Source organism: Amblyomma maculatum, chromosome 7 (assembly GCF_055883805.1).
Source record: "Amblyomma maculatum isolate TAMU_Amacu chromosome 7, ASM5588380v1, whole genome shotgun sequence".
NCBI lineage: Eukaryota > Metazoa > Arthropoda > Arachnida > Ixodida > Ixodidae > Amblyomma > Amblyomma maculatum.
The window spans coordinates 53,249,187-53,269,146 of NC_139350.1; the positions used below are offsets into that span (position 1 = coordinate 53,249,187).

Below are 19,960 nucleotides of genomic sequence, written 5' to 3' on the forward strand. Positions count from 1 at the left end.
TTTTTGATGCCCAATGTTAGGGGTGCTAGCATTACGCGAGTGCAAGCATTATGCGAGCATTATATGAGTAAATGTGGTAGAACCAATCATGTCAATGGCATGCTACTAAATTAATAATAATGGTACAGGTGCTTTCACAAGAAAAATGTTCAACCAACTGATGTATGCTAGTTGAGATTATGTGTGCATTACGGCGAGTGGCAGACTGCAGTTGAGTGCAATTTTTCCTTATTCTTTTCTACTCGCTACCCGAAGGAAGAAATTCACGAATGCAGAAATCTGGAGGGCTACAGCAGAATCACCAAGGGGTGTCTGCGACTATACTGCCTAGGCGACAAATTTGACAATGCAAGAGCGCAATGTGTCGATTAATGAATGATTTGCATGCAATTTCTCACTCAGGTGTGGCGCCAAATGTAAACCATTAGCGTGCACACATACTATTTTTGAAGATCTCTCGAAGCTGATGCAAGCACTTCACAATCCATCGAATTCTGAAATGAAATCATCTGCTTGTTTTGCGGTCTGTGGCTACAACAAAACACTGCTGCACGCAAGGAGAGAGAGATAGAGAAAAAATGGAATAGAAAGGCAGGGAAGTTAGCCTGGCGATGCCCAGTAGTAGGCTGGCCTACACGTGGGGAGGGAAATGAAGGGAGAAAAAGGAAGGAGAGAGCGCCAAGGAAAGGAGTCTGTCACAGGTCCAGAGATTTATAGTGAAAGGAGGTAAAATGTGTACACTTAAAGCCTTGAAAGAAATGTAATGTTGGCAGAGAGTAGGGTTCGGCATGTCTTGCACTTTGCCACCGTTATATTGCCGTCTACTGTGAATGGCTGGCTGGTTCCGGTGGTTGTGAGCACACATGACCGGGGTTCCACTTGCAACCACCGGGTTGCCTGGGAATGGTAAAGTGAAGAAGTCCCGTGCCGAAGCTAGTTACTAATCTGGAAGAAGTGTTAATTGAATTGTTACAAAAGAAAAAAAAATACACAAGGCCGGGCATTGAACTTGCAATTAAGAATGTGGGAACTGGTTATTTGCTTGTCTAGAATGTCCACTTTTGGATTCAGTATTCTGTTCTCATTTCTTCCACCATTTATTGGCCAGCGCATCCGTAATGGTGGGTGATCGGTGATTTCGACAACACATTAAAAAATGGTTGCAGGTTGACACTGACAGGATGCCAAGCCATGTCTGAAACATTGCAGATTTGTTATTTTTCCTCAGCATCTAGTGTTACAAAAGAATTAAGTTAAAAAACCTGCCACTGTTTAATGTTGTTACCCACACAACACAGTGCATGAACCGCTTGTTTTAAGCGGGCTGCTTGAACTTCATGAACTACATGTAACTCGAACACTTTTCTCATTTCACTTTGAGTTATCAAGAATTGATCACAACTTTTCCTATGTCATCTTTATTATACGTAAGTGTGGTCCATTCTATCAGGCTGGTTTTAAATGTATGCAGACATACAAGATCCTCGAGCCATCATTTTGTGCACCCCACTCTGTTTCCAACGTGCCATCAGCATTTGAGGGTGGAATTCACATTTGAAACTTGCACCAGAGAAGGCATCGTAGTTTTGCTCAAGTAAGTGCGACCCCTGAGTTAATGGGAGGACATTTGCAGGGACAGGCCCGAGATGTGTGCTGTGTCCGAGGCGCCCCTCGAGAGCATCCAGGTGCTAGCATCCTGCCAGTCCCTGGCTCAGCTGGATGACGGCCTGGTGGGGGACCCCCTAGAGAAGGCTGCTCTCACCGCCATCGAGTGGAACCTCACCAAGGGTGAGGGTTTGCTGCCGCCAACGTGGCTCTGTCTCGAGGGCACTTGGGTGGACAGGCTCTATATCACTTGATCATGCAGTGTGTCAGCTTGCAACTTATAGATTTCTGCTTCAGTAAAGCCCATCACTAATTTCTGGCATTTAGCATTTTGAGGTTTAAAGATGGCTTTTGCAGCGTAGTAATGTGGTTTACTACACGATGATTGACAAGCGCTACTACCAACTGTTTATTAGGTTGTGAACACCAGGAATTCAAGAGAAAATATGAGCTTGCGCAGACATTACAGGCACACACGTCAGGCAACTGCAATCGATTAGGGCAAAAAAGAATTAAAGGGTACATTCAGCGCTGTAAATCTGCAAAGTGTCACTCGCACAGCGATCAAATAACTTTTTAACATGGAAGGCCTCTAGCACAAGTCGAGCTTTTACATTGGCTTTCCTGTCTAGAATCTTTGTATTCTCAAATCGGGCCCTACATGAGCTGACAGAGGAAGAAACATGCCGCACAAGGTTGGAGGTTCAGTCGTTATTCTCCTATGTTTTTAGCATGCTCCCGTAGCCGGTCATTAATGCAGCGGCCAGTTTGGCCTACATATAGAAAATCCACATGAAAGGGGTATGCTATATACCACTCCTGTGCTCCAGTTGACGTGGGAGATGGCACGCCTTTTTTTACAGCCCCCCTCACAAACGCCATAAATGTGACCGCAAAGCTTTGACAGCTTGTTAGGGGCTGAAAACATCAAAGGCACATGATGCTTGCTGGCCACTTTCTTGCAGTTGTACGGCACCTGATGCACATATGGGACTACCACCAGCTTTGAAGACGAAAGATCAGGTCCTCTTTTTTGAGCGTCTTTCAAGAGAACCTGATCTTTTGTCTTGATTTGAAAGATATCATTCTTGCATTTTGTGTAATTTTTTTTTCGCATGTACCTAGTTAATTTTCACCACGAATAAAAACACTTTGTTTTGTTCTTTATCTTTAAGAGTTCTAGAACAATGAAATTTGTATTTAAGGTGCACAATTGTTTGTTCTGATGTGATCATCTGCGCTACTTGCAGAAGTGAAAATTTTGCTAAACCTCCCCTTTTTTTTTTCTTTTTTGCTGCAGGGGAGAAAATTGCTACTAAACAATTCCTTTTGCTCATAGAGTTGGAACATCTGTTAGATAGTAATTTTCTTCGGCTCCAAAAGCTGCAACATAAATGCATATTTCTAGTTCCAGCACTGATTATGATTAAAAATTGTTTCATTGGGCAAGCAGTTGTTATAATTCAAGGATCAAGAATTTGACATTGGGACTCCTGTAATTTGAAGGCGACCTCAGCAGGCTTAATTCAGGAAAGATTTGCTGACTGAGCCTACTGCAGGGTCAGTGTTTCAGGAGTGTTCTTGTCATCTCCCTCTGCTAATTGCATTCAGTAGCATCATCTCACTGCTAATGGCTCTTGCTGCTACTGTCAACAAACTTCCTGTATGAAGCTGCTGTCCATGGAAGGTGACTTTTTAGCTTAATGTCAGCTACTTGGTGTCCAGCCTGCAGCAGTGAATGTAAAGTGCTGGTTCAGTGGTAGAGTCTGAACAGTGGCCCTTCATTTTCAGGAGACTGTGTGGTCCCCAAGAAAGGCCGTGCCCCTGGCCTCAAGATCTTCAGCCGTTTCCACTTCAGCAGTGCCCTCAAGCGCATGTCTGTGGTGGCAGGCTTTGTGTCTCCGGGAGCCATGGAGACCACTCACATTGCGGCCGTCAAGGGTGCCCCCGAGACCCTCAAGCACATGGTGGGTCCCCATGGGTGTGGCAGCCCTGTGTCAGGCACAGTTGAGGGAGCCACGCTAATGATGCCCAGTAGATAGAAGGCACCAGCCCTTTGTGACACATCAGTATTTTATTCTCTTACGAAGTGCTGCAAACGAAACCAATCCCAGCAGGAAAGGGAGCACTCACTATGTCGAGGAGACAGCAATAAAGAGTACTTTGTGGGCTTAAAGTTTTGTGCGGGGCTCGAAGTATCATTGTGCACATTATGAGAACATGCAGTAATGCTTCAGAAAGAAGAAAGAACTTTCATGTTTAGTGCGAGAGCATGTAAGCACTCGTAACGTTGGAGGAAGGAGAGGCGGCGGGTCTTGGGGTAGTGAATATTTTTTTGACAAGAACTGAATACAGTAGAAGCTCGACGATATCAATCTGGTTCATATGAATTTCGGCATGATACAATTTGTAAAATTCTGCAGGTGGAGTGCATTGTGTTGTACAATGTGTAGAACTTCGGACGTTCAGAGCTTTTTCCTGAGCCACTACGAATCATACGAACATGCTAACCGCAACCTCAGGTGCTGCCTACACATTGTTGACTTTGTGATCGTCAGCCACACTGTACTCACTGCGAGCAATTTGTGGCAGCGCGGGGCCCGCACGTCGCCGCCATCGCAATCTCCTGTTGAGCTCTACACGCTATGAGAAGTTTATGGCTGCGCATGGCCCTCAAGTTGCCAGTGTCGTGATATTCAGTGCGGCAGTATTGCTGGTTCTGATTTGGAGCGCCATCTAAGGCAGAAAAAGTATGTACTGGGAATATGATACTACATCATTTCCGCTCCCTTCCATGCATGCGCAAAGCGCTCGTGATGCAGCTGTGATGTGGCGTGGCTTTAGAAAGACCTTCTTGCTTGACTTTTATTTTTGTAAAGTGAACTTGAATAAGGTTAAAAAGCTCGATAATGTGTACTTTCTAGCAGGCGGTCGATAACAGGGATACATGACTGGACGCGAAGTGTGTTTCAGAAGTAAGCGATCCACCGTGTCCTTCATATGGTTTGGTTCTTTGGTTTTTGAGCTTTAAAGTCCCAAAGCGACTCAGGCTATGAGAGACGCCGTAGTGGAGGACTCCGGAAATTTCGACCACCTGGGGTTCTGTAACGTGCACTGACATCGCACAGCACACGGGCGCCTTGCTTTTCGCCTCCATCGAAAAGCTGCCGCCGAGGCCGGGATCCGATCCCGCATCCTTGGGAACAGTAGTCGAGCGCCGTAACCACTGCGCCACCCCGGCGGGGTCGTGTCCTTCGTATGAGTAACTTTTTATATGCTCGAATACCGAACACACTATACCGTATAAACTCGTGTAAGGGCCGCACTTTTTTTTTTAAATTCGGGCGAGTGTTTTGAAGGTGCGGCTCTTACACGAATAAAAAATAAAACTTTTTGCGTTGCCAAAAGAAAATGAATGACGATTGTATGCATAGGATTGAAAATGCCTTTATTTTGGCTTTAGGCTCTTCCTCACTCACTGTCCGTGTTCTCGGAGCTCGAGGCTGGCTGGTCCGTTTCCTCGAATGCTCGGTCTTCAAACACGAGGTCATCTTCGGTGCCGTCAAGTTCGTTCGAAATTCCGGTTACTTTGAAACTTTTAAAAATGACTTCAGGAGAAACAGAGCCCCATGCGCTGACAATCCACTCCGCAACAGTCGCCAAGGGAGCTCTCTTGAGCCGTCCGGTAGGAGTCTTTTCATGGGTAGCGTTCGCCATCCATTCCGTATAGCACCGACGGAACGCAGCCTTGAAAGGCCTATTGACGCTCACATCCAGGGGCTGTAGCGTACCAGTAAGCCCCCCTGGAATGACTGCCATGTCCGTTCTGGCTTTTCGAAGCTCGTCCTTCACCCCCTCAGTCAAGTGCCCGCGGAAGCTATCCAGCACAAGCAGGGATTTTTTTACCAGCATGGCACCGGGGCGCTTATTCCACACCGATCGAATCCAATCGGACACGAGGGTGTCGTTCATCCAGCCCTTTTCTTGAGCGCGTACGACGATGCCTCGAGGGAACTGCTCATTGGGAATGTTCTTCCGCTTGAAAATAACATACGGCGGCAACTTGCGGCCGTCTGCCGTAATGCATAACATCACTGTGCAACGCTGCCGCTCTGCACCAGTTGTACGCACAGTGACACTCTTGCTCCCCTTGAAGTCGATTGTGCAGTTTTCTGGGCTGTCAAACCATACCGGAGTTTGGTCTGCGTTTCCGATTTGCGATAAGCAATATTGATTCTGCTGTCGCACTGCGATAACATACTTCTGAAAATTCAGCAGCTTGTCTTCGTATTCGTGAGGAAGCCGCTGACACATTGTTGTCCTTCGCCGAATGGACAAATTGTTGCGCATCATAAATCTTCGCGCCCAACCAGCACTTGCTTTAAAATCTTCGCGAGGAATGCTCTTTGCACGCGCCAGCTCTAGTGCCTTGAAACGCAGCATGTCGGTGGACAGAGCATACCCGTTGCTTCACACCTCGGAGACATAGCTGGCGAGCTCTACTTCAAGCTCCGGGAATTTACAGGGCTTACCCCGGAAGGCGCGTCTAGTGCCCGACGTGCTTGCCAACGAATCTTTCTGGTTGCACCAGCGTCGCACATTCTTCTCGTCGACGTCAAAGTGCCTTGCTGCTGCGCGCTTACCGTGCTTCAGGGCATAGTCGATGACTTTTAGCTTGAACGCTGCAGTATAACTGTTCAAGTACTTGCCCATCCTGGCCAGGTAGAATGGCTATGCAGACACGCAAGTCGAGCAGGCTTGAGCCACCAAGCAATCCCCAAAGGTGCACGATAAACACGAGGATGACGAGACGAGGCCTGACGAGGTGCCGATGGGGCTGACAAAGCAAGGAAGAGAACAACCGGTTGTGCCGCTGTTTAGGGTCCGTTGTTCCGATGCGCGCGCCGCGTTTCGGACTGCCACGTAAACACGGCGAGCGCGGGCAACGTTGAGCGCGGGTGCATCTGGCGCGCGGTTTGAAAAAGTGGGGGTGCGGCTCTTACACGAATAAATTCTAGAATATTTTTTAGCAATTTTATCTAGTCAAAAGTGGGGGTGCGGCCCATACACAGGTGCGGTCCTTACACGAGTTTATACGGTAAGCTCTTCGAAACAAAGCATTCAGTGATATGCTCAATCAGTGTTCTGCGCTGCGAATATGAGCATGCTTCGTTTGTTTTGATATGGCATCTGTAGAAGAAATTGCATTCTCTCAAGGATGAAAGTTAACGGTATATAAAAAACATTTTTCTACAGCAGTGGCATACTCTCCACTGAGAAGCCTTGGCAGGTAAGAGACATGCGTTCCCCATTCATTGAAGTATCACTCACTGAATTGTTTGTGAGTCAGCGGAACGTTTTAGTTCTGAGAAGCTAGCTGTGTAAAGCTAGCTCTGAAAACGCTAGTCTCATGTACTTTGAGTCTCACGCCTTGTTTGGACTTGAGTTTTATGGGAATGTGGGCTTTACAGATTCATAAATGGCTGTGCAAGCACAGTGTGCAGTGCAGTCTTACCAAACCAGTGCATGCAACATGCATGTGTTGATAACTAGGGTGCAAACACACGTGAAACGATGACAACAAGCTTTCAAAATGGCTGTGCAAGCACAGTGTGCAGTGCAGTCTTACCAAACCAGTGCATGCAACATGCATGTGTTGATAACTAGGGTGCAAACACACGTGAAACGATGACAACAGGCTTTCAAAGATGTTTTAGCACTTTATTGTTGCCTTGCATGCGCTCCTGGATTATTGGGCAGAGATGCAAATGAGGTTAGCATTTCCTTAGGAAAGTTCGGAAAGCTAATAGCACTTTTTAAACAATGGTAAAAGTCTAGCTCATATTTGTTTATTTCATAGCAGGCATGGTCATTCTATCAAAACCAAGAGCTTTTCATTCGAGACGGAAGATGCCCTTGCAAAGCTGGAACTTACGCTCAGTTCAAGCACAAAGCTTTGGTGGCTGTCATGTAAATTGTCACAAAGTCAATTCATGCACCAGTGGCAATAGCCACTGTCCTTTTGCCCACGAGTTGGAAAAGCATTCGTGCTGTATGCAGTGCTTCGGTAAAATCAATGCATCAATTCAGAACCTATGAGAAATGCTTTCCAGCAAGCAGCAGTTCATTTTTAAAGGGCAGCCTCCACTTTTGAATGAATCATTAACATGTTCACCTCTCACCTCATCCTTAATAACAGGCAAGGACACCAGCTTTTTTGAACAAAAACTTTATGAGGCCCCATGGCAGATGTTCAGTTTGCACTAACAAACTGTTAGAATTTGCTTTCCACCTGAAATTTTGCTATTCATAGAGCTTTACTTATAACACCGTTTTTTGTGGAAGTGGTCTCTGTAATTGGAACATGACACCCTATTGATGAGGACCAACTCCACTTTGTCTTCAGCGTTTCTTGAAGGGATGAACGACAGAAAAAAGTCCACAGGACAAGTGCAGGCCTGACCATGGGCTAATTGGGGTTTTTGCGTTATTTTCTTGTAACACAGTCAGAAATAAGTAGTCATTGGTGTGCCTATTGGCAGTTTGTGTGTGATTTTGTTGTAAACATAATGCCCCTGTGATTCTGCTGCAGCTGCCAGTGTTACTTTTGTCAGGGGCCATCAGTGGGTATGCTTGGACTTGGAATGAGCTGTTGTCTGCAGGCATTATGTCCCACAGTTTCAGCTGAAACTGTCCTCATTTGCGCCTGAGCTGAGCTGGGGTTTGTGCCCTGCTGATCCTGTCTGGTTGGAATTTTCGATGGTGTGGAAACTGTGGGTGGTCCTTGAAACTTGGGAACAGAGGGCTGTTCTGTGCTGTGACGATGGCATGGCTGTTAGGTTTATAAAAGGTTGTCGCTGAGTGGCTTTTTGTTTCGAGGTTATTGTTCTGATCCATGGTGTCTTGTGCATTGATGTGATGTACAAGGGCTTCCTAGGCAGTCACTAGAGCATCTGTTCTGATGGGATAAGAACAATATGCTGAGGGGGGCCTCAGCATGGTGACTTGGTGGTTAGGTTAGTATATGACTGAGCTGGGGGATCTGGGCTCGATCTTAGCTGCAGTGGCCGTGCTTTGATGGCGCCAGAAAGCAAGATGCCTGTGTACTGTGTGATGTCCGTGCACATTAAAATACCCCCAGTGGTCAAAATTATCCACAGCCTTCCACTGCGGTATCCTTCACAGCTTGAGCCACTTTGGAATGTTAAATTGGATTAACCAAATCAAACCAGTATGCTGAACGAATCTGATTACAGTGCAGTCTGTTTATAACTGTATTGAAAGAATGTGGGATTCAGGCTTGCTGCGGCTGCCCTTTGCGCGGCCGCCGCCCGCTTCCCAGTTGTTCTCCCCGTTCCCTTTCTCCCGCCTGAGGCGGCGGAGAGGGGCTCGAACGACTTGTCACTGTTGTTCGGGCCACAGCTCCGCCCTGGCGTTCCAGTGGTTGTTCTCATTGGCGCCTTTTGGCGGGAACACGGCACCGCTTCGACAGCCGCGCTCGCGCGACTGTCCGAGCGGAGCCCACAGAGAGACCCCTCCGAGACATCGCAAGGTGCGTACGCAACTGTTCTTGTCTGCCGGCCTTTGTCCGCGCAGACCAGTGTGTACTCGAGTTCGTCTGCTCCGGGTCTTACCTGAGAGCGAAGCTCGAGCCTGTCGATCGTGATCCAACGATCCGCGACAGGCGTACCTTGCGGTGGTTGCCCAATCTCTCTCAAAGGAACCCTTTGGTTACTGCGAGAGAGAGATCACAGCACGCCCTTGCGTGCTTGCGGCGCGCACTCCGTGTCACTTCGTGCGCGCAGGGGAGCCTAGCTTCTCGCGCGCTCCCTTGACACGGTGACTGCATATGTGTGTGTATGTGCGTTTTGTATATATGTGTATGTGTGTGCGTACGTGCGTGTATGTGCGTTTGTAAATATGTGTGTGCGTATGTGTGTTTGTAAATATGTGTATGTGTGTGCGTGTGTGTGTGTGCCGCTGGAGGATGGCGTTTCAATAAACGTCTCCTTTGTGAACTTGGAGGTTTGTGTCCTTGCAGCGAAGTGCTCTCCTCCCGGTGGAGCTTGAGTGCGCGCTGCAGTGTTTCAGTGCGCGCGCGGTGACGGCTGATCGGGGCTTCGGCTCGCGCGACGCTCGAACCCGCGGTGGTTGGTGGCCTATGCCCACGTAGAAACCACAACTGGCGCCCAACGTGAATTGTCCCTGGCTCCATGAGTCGTTGGACAGCACATCGGCCGAGCCGGTCGCCTTGACGATCAAGCTCATGCGCCATGCCTGCCGCCCTCTGCGCGGCACTCGGCAAAGGCACTGAAACACGAACATGGTTCTTCGGACCACCCTGCGGTGGGACCGTTGACCATATGCCTCCGCTGTTTCAGCTTTACGCCGTTGCGGAAGCAATGTGCGCGACGCCGCCACTGCCGGCATCTCCGCACAACAGCACCCGTACCCCGCTTGCAGTCATTTCTGTTCGGGGAACGGCGAGGCGTCGGCCGGGCTCCCTCTGGAAACCGCACCGACAGCGCGCTCAGTTGGCTGATGCGGCTCCGCGAGCTTGCGAGCCGGCTGGCACGCCATTCTCTCCTCGTACAGCATTTCGACTTTTCGGTGCAGTATCTACAGGGGAGAGCGGGAGAATGAACGTGGTAGCTGACGCGCTATCCCGTGCCCCACTCGCCCGCGGCGGCGTCTTTACGCCGGCAGGCCAAGGGGGCGAAACAGCGGATGAGCCACAGATCGGCACGGAGGGGACGGCCGCAGACGGGTTCCCCATTCCGCTATCCGGGTAAGCAGCGCTTCGCAAAGCAGGCGAGGGTGAAAGCTCTTTGTGAGCACATCTGAGACGCCGATGCCAGCGGAAGTTTTGCTGCGACCCCGCGGGGGGGAAGAAACCAGGCTCTCCTTTGGGATGACTGGGATCGTTTTCAGCCATGAAGAGCTACGACGGTCCAGCAAAATGACCCGTTTTGTCGCGATGTCAGCGACGGTCTCTGGGAGACGAAGCGCCGTTACGCTGCTTGTATTGCAGCGGGCGCAGCGCCGTTACGCTACTTGTATTGAGCGGGCGCAGGGGGGCACGAGCCAGCGTGTGTCGCGGCGTGCCCCGGGGATTCATATTTGCTGGGCCATGACGGGCTCGCGCTGAAATACATAGCCACAGATGATGAGTCCATGAACCATTTGAAGTGGCTATTCCCCAATGTCTGAGCGGCGCTCTGTTGCGTTCTCTCACGACAAACCATTGGCTGGTCATCTGAGTGGCTCCAAGGTTTAAAGAAACTGAGTCAATCGGTGACTGCAGCTGGCATGAAGCGCGACATTTTCTGCTTTTGCCGTTTCTGCCATGTCTGTCAAATGGAGAAGTCAAGGGGTGGCAAGCCACCGGGCATGACGAAACCAACTGACAGTGTGCGTCCGTGGCAGATGGCCACCTGCGATTTCATGGGGCATTTCCCCAGTAACAAGCAGGGGCTCATTGCTGGAGAATCCCCCTATGGGGAAAGCCAGCCGTGCCTACCCTGAAGGCCTATGCGTAATGGTCTGACGAGCTTGCGCTGGTGCCCATTGTCACCACAGGCAAGCGCCAAGGCACACCCGACGCGGTGGAACGCAGCCGTGCCCCGCACCGGTACAAGGTGAGGCGACGTTCACCTGTGTGATTGATACCGGACGGCGGGCCTTTTCCGCAACCGAAGGCATACCGCTTCACCGAGCGAGCTTGCTCGTTCAACCCTACCCGGAAGCAAGGTTGGTCTCCCCCTTTTCTGGCTCGCTCAGTTCCAGCCTGTGTGCTTTATTATTTTTTTTTTTGTGTGTGTGTGCCTCTGTTCCCATGTTTCGCTTTCTTCTGTTTCCATTCTTGCTTCTTATCTTGTAAATATTGTACAGGGAGTGCCTTCTTTTGTACAGCGCGTCTTCTCTCCTCTTTCTTCTTGAAATTGCGAGGGTTGCTCATTAGGCAGCCCCGACGCGCGGCTTTTCCGGTGTGTGTGGGGATGAAGGTGGGGCCGTTTGGGGACGGGGAACATGGACGATGTCCCTTTCACCCAAGGCCGCCGCGATTGCGAAGGTGCTCGGGAGAGGTTCGCCGCTGAAGGTCGGCATCACCCTTTGTTTGGTGTGTGAGTGGCTGTGCGTGTGTGTGCCTGGGCGTGGAGGCGACGACGTCGCGCCATGTGTGTTTGCCGGCGTGTGCGGAGCGCGGTGGAAAGGAAGCCCCGCGCGGTCTTCCCATGTGCGTCTTGGATCGCCACGGAGTCACGGACTTTCCACACCCGGGGCCCCTTCGGCGTGTTCGCTGTCCCTGCACCTAACCTGTACCACCACCGACCGAGATCGTTTGCAGCCAAGGATGAACGTTGGCCACTCAGAAGTCAACGAGCGGTGAGTCACCGCAGGCTCCCTGAGCTGCACCGACGAACTTTGGAACTTCTGTACATAGTTGTGTTCTGTACATGATTGTGTTCTGTACATAGTCGTTGTTACTTAGCCTCCGAAACTTTGTACATTATTCTTCATGTCATCTTGTTCATTTTTTTTTGTGCGCCTTGATAATGTTTGTCTTTCTTGAGTGTGTCTTTTCGAGATCTTTCTTGCTGGAACTGAAGTGTAGTTGACTTGTTGCGTGAGAATAGCATTCTTTTCCTCATGCTGGGGACCTGCCGCGTGCTTTCACTGATGGGTAGGAGGGCAATTAAGGAGAGGAGGATGTGGGATTCGGGCTTGCTGCGGCTGCCCTTTGCGCGGCATCCGCCCGCTTCCCAGTTGTTCTCCCCGTTCCCTTTCTCCCGCCTGAGGCGGCGGAGAGGGGCTCGAACGACTTGTCACTGTCGTTCGGGCCACAGCTCCGCCCTGGCGTTCCAGTGGTTGTTCTCATTGGCGCCTTTTGGCGGGAACACGGCACCGCTTCGACAGCCGCGCTCGCGCGACTGTCCGAGCGGAGCCCAGAGAGAGACCCCTCCGAGACATCGCAAGGTGCGTACGCAACTGTTCTTGTCTGCCGGCCTTTGTCCGCGCAGACCAGTGTGTACTCGAGTTCGTCTGCTCCGGGTCTTACCTGAGAGCGAGGCTCGAGCCTGTCGATCGTGATCCAACGATCCGCGACAGGCGTACCTTGCGGTGGTTGCCCAATCTCTCTCAAAGAAACCCTTTGGTTACTGCGAGAGAGAGATACACAGCACGCCCTTGCGTGCTTGCGGCGCGCACTCCGTGTCACTTCGTGCGCGCAGGGGAGCCTAGCTCCTCGCGCGCTCCCTTGACACGGTGACTGCATGTGTGTGTGTATGTGCGTTTTGTATATATGTGTATGTGTGTGCGTACGTGCGTGTATGTGCGTTTGTAAATATGTGTGTGCGTATGTGTGTTTGTAAATATGTGTATGTGTGTGCGTGTGTGTGTGTGCCGCTGGAGGATGGCGTTTCAATAAACGTCTCCTTTGTGAACTTGGAGGTTTGTGTCCTTGCAGCGAAGTGCTCTCCTCCCGGTGGAGCTTGAGTGCGCGCTGCAGTGTTTCAGTGCGCGCGCGGTGACGGCTGATCGGGGCTTCGGCTCGCGCGACGCTCGAACCCGCGGTGGTTGGTGGCCTATGCCCACGTAGAAACCACAAGAAAAACTTGAAAATCCAATCGTTATAACCGATGATTGCTGTATCTGGATTGGCAAAAAAATAAACTTTCTGGGGGCACTTTGGACCACTAAACTGCGATGAGGCGAAAGGCGCCATTGCATGATTGTCTGAAGCCTTCTTCTACCAGCACCTCTTTCTCACTCTTTTTAACTCTCACCTTCCTTCTTTTCTGTACGGCTCGGCTCAGGTGTCCGCGGAGAATTATGACAGATACTGCACCTTTTCTTTCCTGTAGACCAATTTGAAACGCCGCTGATGCCTACTGTACTGCATCTGCTTCTATATGATGTGGGGTGCGGCGTTCAAGGAAGCGCCAAATTCAAGGCGCCATATGGATGCCTGGATCGGACGCCCGGCGGGGTCAGATTCATATATGGGTGAATCGCCTGGTGATGTCATGACCAATCATGACGTCAGTCAGTCATCCCTGTCATTTTATCATCACTGTCACTGTCACTATCATTATCGATCATTATGTACCACTAACTAGGGGTGGCAGTCTCCATGGCTACCGCGCTGGCATGGTGCTAGACAAGGAGAACGAAAATATGTTTCTCACGTTCCTGGCATGGCTAAGTCAAGATTGACAGCTATTGTGGGACAGGACGGACGCCGGACACCGCATGAGGCATTAAAGGCTTTCTCCATAAAACAAACAAAAAGTACACGCCCACATATTTTCCCATGCTTGTAAGCTTGCCTACTTACCAGCAATGAGTAATACCCGTGTCACACGGGCACTGTAAAGGCATTTGAATAAAAAGACACCTTCCCAAAAGGAGTTTCATCCGCAGACACACGACAGAGTTCGATCACCTTTCCAGAAGCGGTCTTTTCCGTAAGCGGAGATCGCCGATCTCTTTTACTGCTGGAAAGGAGTAGCGTCTAGCCCAGTGGACACCAGTGATTATCTTTTAATAAATAAAAGAAGCAAACGCAAATTTTCGTGTCATGCTTATACATTATAAAAAAGAATTTTACACTTCGCATAAGATTAACTAGGCACAAGAATGCAGTTTTTCTGCAGGGCAGTTGGAAGATATCACATTGTGACGCTAACCGCCGGTGCGTATGCGCGCCATTATCTTTAATTTAACGTTTGTGAACGTACTGTAGCTAAATTTACTATACACAGCGTGTTATAACACACATGTTTAATTTATATGTTTTGATACATCGGTTTATTTTGAGTGGTTTTGTTTCAAGATCTAGTGCTACGCTTGCGATAGCGTCCTCGGTGGAAAACGTTAAAAAGAGATCGCCAGCGTCGTGTGTCTGCTATGCAACTTCTTTTGAATAAAAGTCTTTCAGCTCGCTAAAAGACCGTTTAGGTGAAAGAGTTTTTGCTTGCTCATGTGACACTGATATAAATCTGGTTGAACAATGCTAATCATAAAGAGCACTGAACACTTTCTTGCAGGATACACCAATAGCCGTAAAATAACTTTAGCATACTTAAAAAGTCGGAAATTCAGGCTTGCTTGAGCAGCAGCTAAAGTTTGACATTAGCTGTAAGGATCGCTTGCAGTGGCGCGTATGCTGGCGGCTATGTGTGCACGAAACTGATTAGTGACTAGATAAACTGCAGAAGATCCCTAGTATTGATGATCATTAAAATCATAAAGTACAAATTTCCATATTTTTCTGCAAGGCATCTAACTTTGAAACCCTGTCAAAAAATCCCGATGAATCGGTTGTTTCATCTCAAGAGCTACCGTGTCGTCATTGTGGTTGGCACCATCTTCCACGGATGGTGATGATAATATCCTATGATAGTACTAGTGATCGAACCTCGTTATAACGAACACGGATACAGCAAATTATCGGATATAACGAAGTAAAAACGAAGTTTGGTTGGCTGTGCTTTATTTCTATGGGAGTTCTATCTGTATAATGAAATGAAAAACTGAAAATTTTACACTAAATCGGTTATAACGAAGCATATTTCGTATTCACACGACTCAAAATCTGCAAAGAAGCAAAAAAAAATTTTTCAAAACGCTAAATTTCGGTTTTATCAATCACCTCCACCTAAAATGTGTTTGAATCACCCGCGCTTTCGCACGCCACGCCATCTAGGGACCGCGAATGAATTTAGCATCAACGGCTGCCTGGCATGTGACCGGCACATGATCGAACCACCGCCCGCGTCGCCTCCACCTAAAATATGTTTCAATCACCTGCGCTTTCGCACGCCACGCCATCTAGGGACCGCGAGTGAATCTAGCATCAACGGCTGCCTGGCATGTGACCTGCACGTGATCAAACCACCGCCCGTGTGCCCCTGCCCCTACTTTTTGCCGACTCGCGCGTGTGCTCACTTTCCTCGAGGTTATGCCATCGTCTTGCAGCATGGCGATGCCGAAACGCGAAGCAGTTTCTCTTGAAACAAAGATAAAAATATTCAGGGTGGTCGACAGCGACATGGCGTCAACTGGCGGTTCCGAATGTTACGTTCGAGGACTTTATTGCTGCCGATGACAACTTGGCTGTGGCGCCCGAATTGACCGACCAAGAAATTGTCGATCAGCTGCTTCTTACAGATGATGCTACGAGCAGCGATGAGAGTGAAGAAGAAGGCGAAGAGCGAGCTCTCAGCAGCACCGAGGCCGCCGATATGGCGAGGAAATTGAGAAGGTACCTTAAGAACCTACCTGTGGCCAAATCAGCTGACATTGGGAAAGCGCTGCACAGTGTCGATTTCATTGAGAAATTTATTCTATCGAATAGTGTGAAGTGCCGCCAAATGAAGATTACGTCGTTTTTTAAATAAATCAGTTCTGTGTGGCCTAAATCCCGATTTGAGTGCTCATTTTTGCTTGGTAGTGCAAAATGAAAGGTAAGGTTTCGCGTGCTTATACCACGCTTTAAAGAAAAAAAAAAGCTTTTTTTCAGCTCAGCCCATTTTAGGGTAGCCTTTACTTGGGTTTATGAACAGAATTTTTTTTTGTAGGAATTTGTGTGTACTTTTACAACGAATATCGGATATAACGAACGAATTTCCGCGCAAAATGAGACTTCGTTATAACGAGGTTTGACTGTACTATGATAGTACTATGATAGTATACTATGATAGTTGTAGTGATGATAGTACTGGTCGTACCCTTTTTAACGGGGAGACCGCGGCATCAACCAGAAGGTCAGACCAAAAAACAAGGAAAGAAATGTAAAGGAAAGAATGCACAGTCTGCGATGTCGAAGACAATACGGACACACCTTTTGAGTGGCGACAGGCAGCGATTGCGGTGATGATAGCGCTCATTAACCGCACGCAATAATCACCGAGGATTTCTCCACGCCTGTCCGTTTTCGCCGCATATGTCGAGTTTTTACGTCATTCTCTTAGAATTTTATTTTTTATTAAGTATTTAGACAAATTTTCGTCGCAAACGCGTGTCGGTTGGTGGTAAAGCTATCGTTGTATCCGGTATACTGCCGATAATCGATCGTTATGTCTGGTTTATTTTTACATAGGTGCAATGGAAAAACTGGCGAATCCCAAGAATTTGACTGTTGTAAGCGATATACAGTCGTGCCCCGTTAATATGACCCCCGTTAATATGGACGACCCGAATTATGGACAGCTTTTCGGGGGACGAAACCTTTTCAATGTATTTATGCCTCGCTAATATGGAAACTCGCTGTCTGGACAATGGACAAGGGAAGAATGCACACGGCCCACTTGGGCCCTTGGGCCCATGTATTTTTGTCTCGTTAATATGGACAGTGCTTGAAAAAAAGCAGAGGAGTCCGAACGCAAGTTAAAGAAGGGTGCTCCGCCCGCGAACCTACGCGACAGCCGATACGGCGGGATGCCTGAACGGGTCCTGTGGGGTGGAAAAGAACCAAAGCGGGCGTGTCGCCGTTTTAGGGGTGGGGGGGACGCAAGAGCAGAGAGGAACGTACACAGCAAACCAAGGGTCAACGTAAGAAAGTCCTCGAAAGGGGGGAACCAGGATATTTCTGGGTGCAGGGGAAGTGCTGCCGCTGTTGGGAAAAAAGCAACTTGTGGTTGCAATAAATTCTGCTGAACGTCAACAGAGGCCGGTAAAAGCGTAAGAAAAAAATGATAGGAAGAAAGAAAAGTGCCTACAGTGCAGTGGCGGTGGGAACTGAAGTTTTCTTTCCCAAAGCACAATGTGTGTTCCATGAAGCCATTAACGCTTTTCGGTGAGATTTAAGACACACTCACAAAGTAGAGCGACAAAAGAAAGGCAACATATACAAACATGCAACCGGGACCGGGCGTCCCGTCCTGGACACGCTCTCCTCTCATGCTCCTGGTTTTCGTCCCTGTTGCGCTGTTGAACTGCCACATTTTCAACACCAGGAGGTCCGCATGTCGGCTTCGCTTTCAGTCAACGATGCGGCCTTGAAAAGGTCTGAGCTCTTCGTAGTCAGCTAGGCGTCGTTCTAAACTGTATTTCAGCTTGCAGTGTTTGTTTTATAGGAACACATAGAAATGGCGCCAAGAAGATGGGATGTTCGATAGCCCTCTGCATAGCAGCTTGCCAACTTGACTCCCTTGCTTCCTTACGGAAACAGTACAAGGCAAAAATCCATCTCAGTCAATCCAAGCCGTGAGGGACTAGTATCGACAGCTCAGCTGTTTCCTCGCCTCAGGAGAATCTCAAGCAGCTACTTAGCGGCTACTTTGCTCAGTGAAGAGGCCATTTTGGAAGTGGCGGTGAGTAGAGAATCGGATGCTGATTCATTGGCCAGTGAGGAGTTCGTGCTCGAAAGTTCTACCAACACAAAGCCCACCATCACGGGTGTCATGGTACGCGAGTCGCTTCAGACTGCACTACAATTTTTCGGAGACAACAATGACAAGGATAATGCACTCAAAATTGCTGGTATTCTGTGAAATTTTGAGTCCGGTGCTCATCGTTAGGGACAAAAGCAGTCATTAATTATAATACTTGTTTCTCAATAAAATCCTTTTTGTTTTTGTTCATGACTCGTTATTATGGATGACTCTCTTTATGGACAGTTTTGGTCGAAAACCAAAGTGTCCATATTAACGAGGCACGACTATTATTATGGGGATCTGGTATTATATCTGGTATTGTTATAAGTGGACTGCACTGTACAAGAATTTTACTCGTTGCATTGTATGCATTGTGTGTTGTTGCATTTGAGAGCATGAAGTGGAGAGGATTCGGCTAACAGAGCCTTCTTTGTGCATGCAGTTCGCCCATGTTCCTGAGGACTATGATGAGGTGTACCTGCGCATGTCACGCCGTGGTGCTCGAGTCCTTGCCATGGGGCGCTCCCTGCTTGGACAGCTGAGCCACCAACAGGTATGGCAATTTTTTTGCTTCATTGACATTGGGCTGGCTGCATTTTTGTCCCATCTGCCACTTGTGAACGGCAGTCGTAACTGCTAGCTAGCTTGATCTTGTCTCAGCTCTCGGTTAGGTCATTATTTGTCTCAGCCAAGCAACTCTGTTGAGCCATTTGGCAGTGCGACTCGTTCTGGTAGGCAGCAACAAGCGAGCCCCTCTTTTATGTTTTCACCTGGGCAGTTATCTCTCTAGTGCCTTAAATAGTGAGCAGTACCACCTTGCAGCTGCAGCATTGAGCTCCTTTTTCATGCCAAGTAGATCTTGTGCTCTTTCGATGAGCTTACATCGCAGTTTATCTGGGACTCTTCCAGGTGCGTGACCTCACGCGAGACAAAGTGGAGCGGAACCTGGACTTTGTTGGCTTCCTCGTGATCTCATGCCCCCTAAAGAGTGACTCGCTCGCTGTCATCAAGGAGATCCAGGCCTCCAGCCATCATGTGAGCCCCACTACAACACTTGTTTCTGGATGTGGTAGACTGGTGCATCTTTTTGCAGTGCTTCTCATTCTTTGTCTTATTGATGACATAACAGAAAGACAAGGAAAAACGAGATGCATACAGACTCTGACTGCAATAAGGGAATAATTACTCATTGACATCCACCCAAGTGCAGCCATATGGCTTTCTCAGAAAACCATATGGCTTCTGAAAAAGTATAGCTTTCCTTTGTAGCCGGCTGTGCTTGGGTGGGTGTCAATGAGTAATTACTCTCTTATTACAAATTTGCTCCATCTTGGGGGATTCCCCTAAAATATTCAACAAACACTGACTGTCAGCTGAAACTTAATGATTTATTCAAAGCATAGTCAGTCCTTTGTGCCAAACTTGGGCTGAACATTGGTTTTACAGTGCGCAAAAGTGGAGGGATCGTATGAACCGCTACAACTGCTGTTTTTATGTATAAAAAGATGCTCCTCATGAAATTGTTTGGGCAAGGTAGCTATTGATTAAGGAGGGTACCTCATGCTTATCTCAGAAACATCCAAAAGCTGGCATGCAGTTTTGTGAAAGTGCATGGTCTCCACTTCTTTGCACAGGTGTACGTTCTGTGGTTTTTATGTGGACACAGGCCACCAACCACCGCGGGTTCGAGCTTCGCACGAGCTGAGGCCTCGATCAGCTGTAACCACGTACACACTGAAACACCATAGCACGCACTCAACCTCCGCAGGGAGGAGAGCAATTCACCGCAATGAAACAAGCCTCTGAGCTCACAGAGGAGATGTTTGTTGAACGCCGTCCTCCAGTAATACAGTTGAACCTGGATATAACGAAGTTGACAAAAGTTCGCAATTTTTCGTTACATGCAGGTTTTGTATGAAGGCTCGCACGAATGATGCAGAAATGAAACCTAAAGGTTTCAGATATCAGTGAAGGTG

General features: G+C 48.6%; 1 protein-coding gene across 2 annotated transcripts in view; it reads left to right on the top strand.

Annotated features, from left to right (window-relative positions):
• The window catches only part of LOC146183215 (endoplasmic reticulum transmembrane helix translocase), a 196,061-nt gene that overhangs the window by 47,293 nt on the left and 128,808 nt on the right, over window positions 1-19,960 (top strand). For both annotated transcript variants that reach the window (XM_084609087.1, XM_084609088.1), the window contains exons 11-14: window positions 1,634-1,788; window positions 3,397-3,572; window positions 18,427-18,537; window positions 18,894-19,019. In XM_084609087.1, the coding sequence (XP_084465213.1) occupies window positions 1,634-1,788; window positions 3,397-3,572; window positions 18,427-18,537; window positions 18,894-19,019 (568 nt within the window). The remainder of the gene's footprint in view (window positions 1-1,633; window positions 1,789-3,396; window positions 3,573-18,426; window positions 18,538-18,893; window positions 19,020-19,960) is intronic.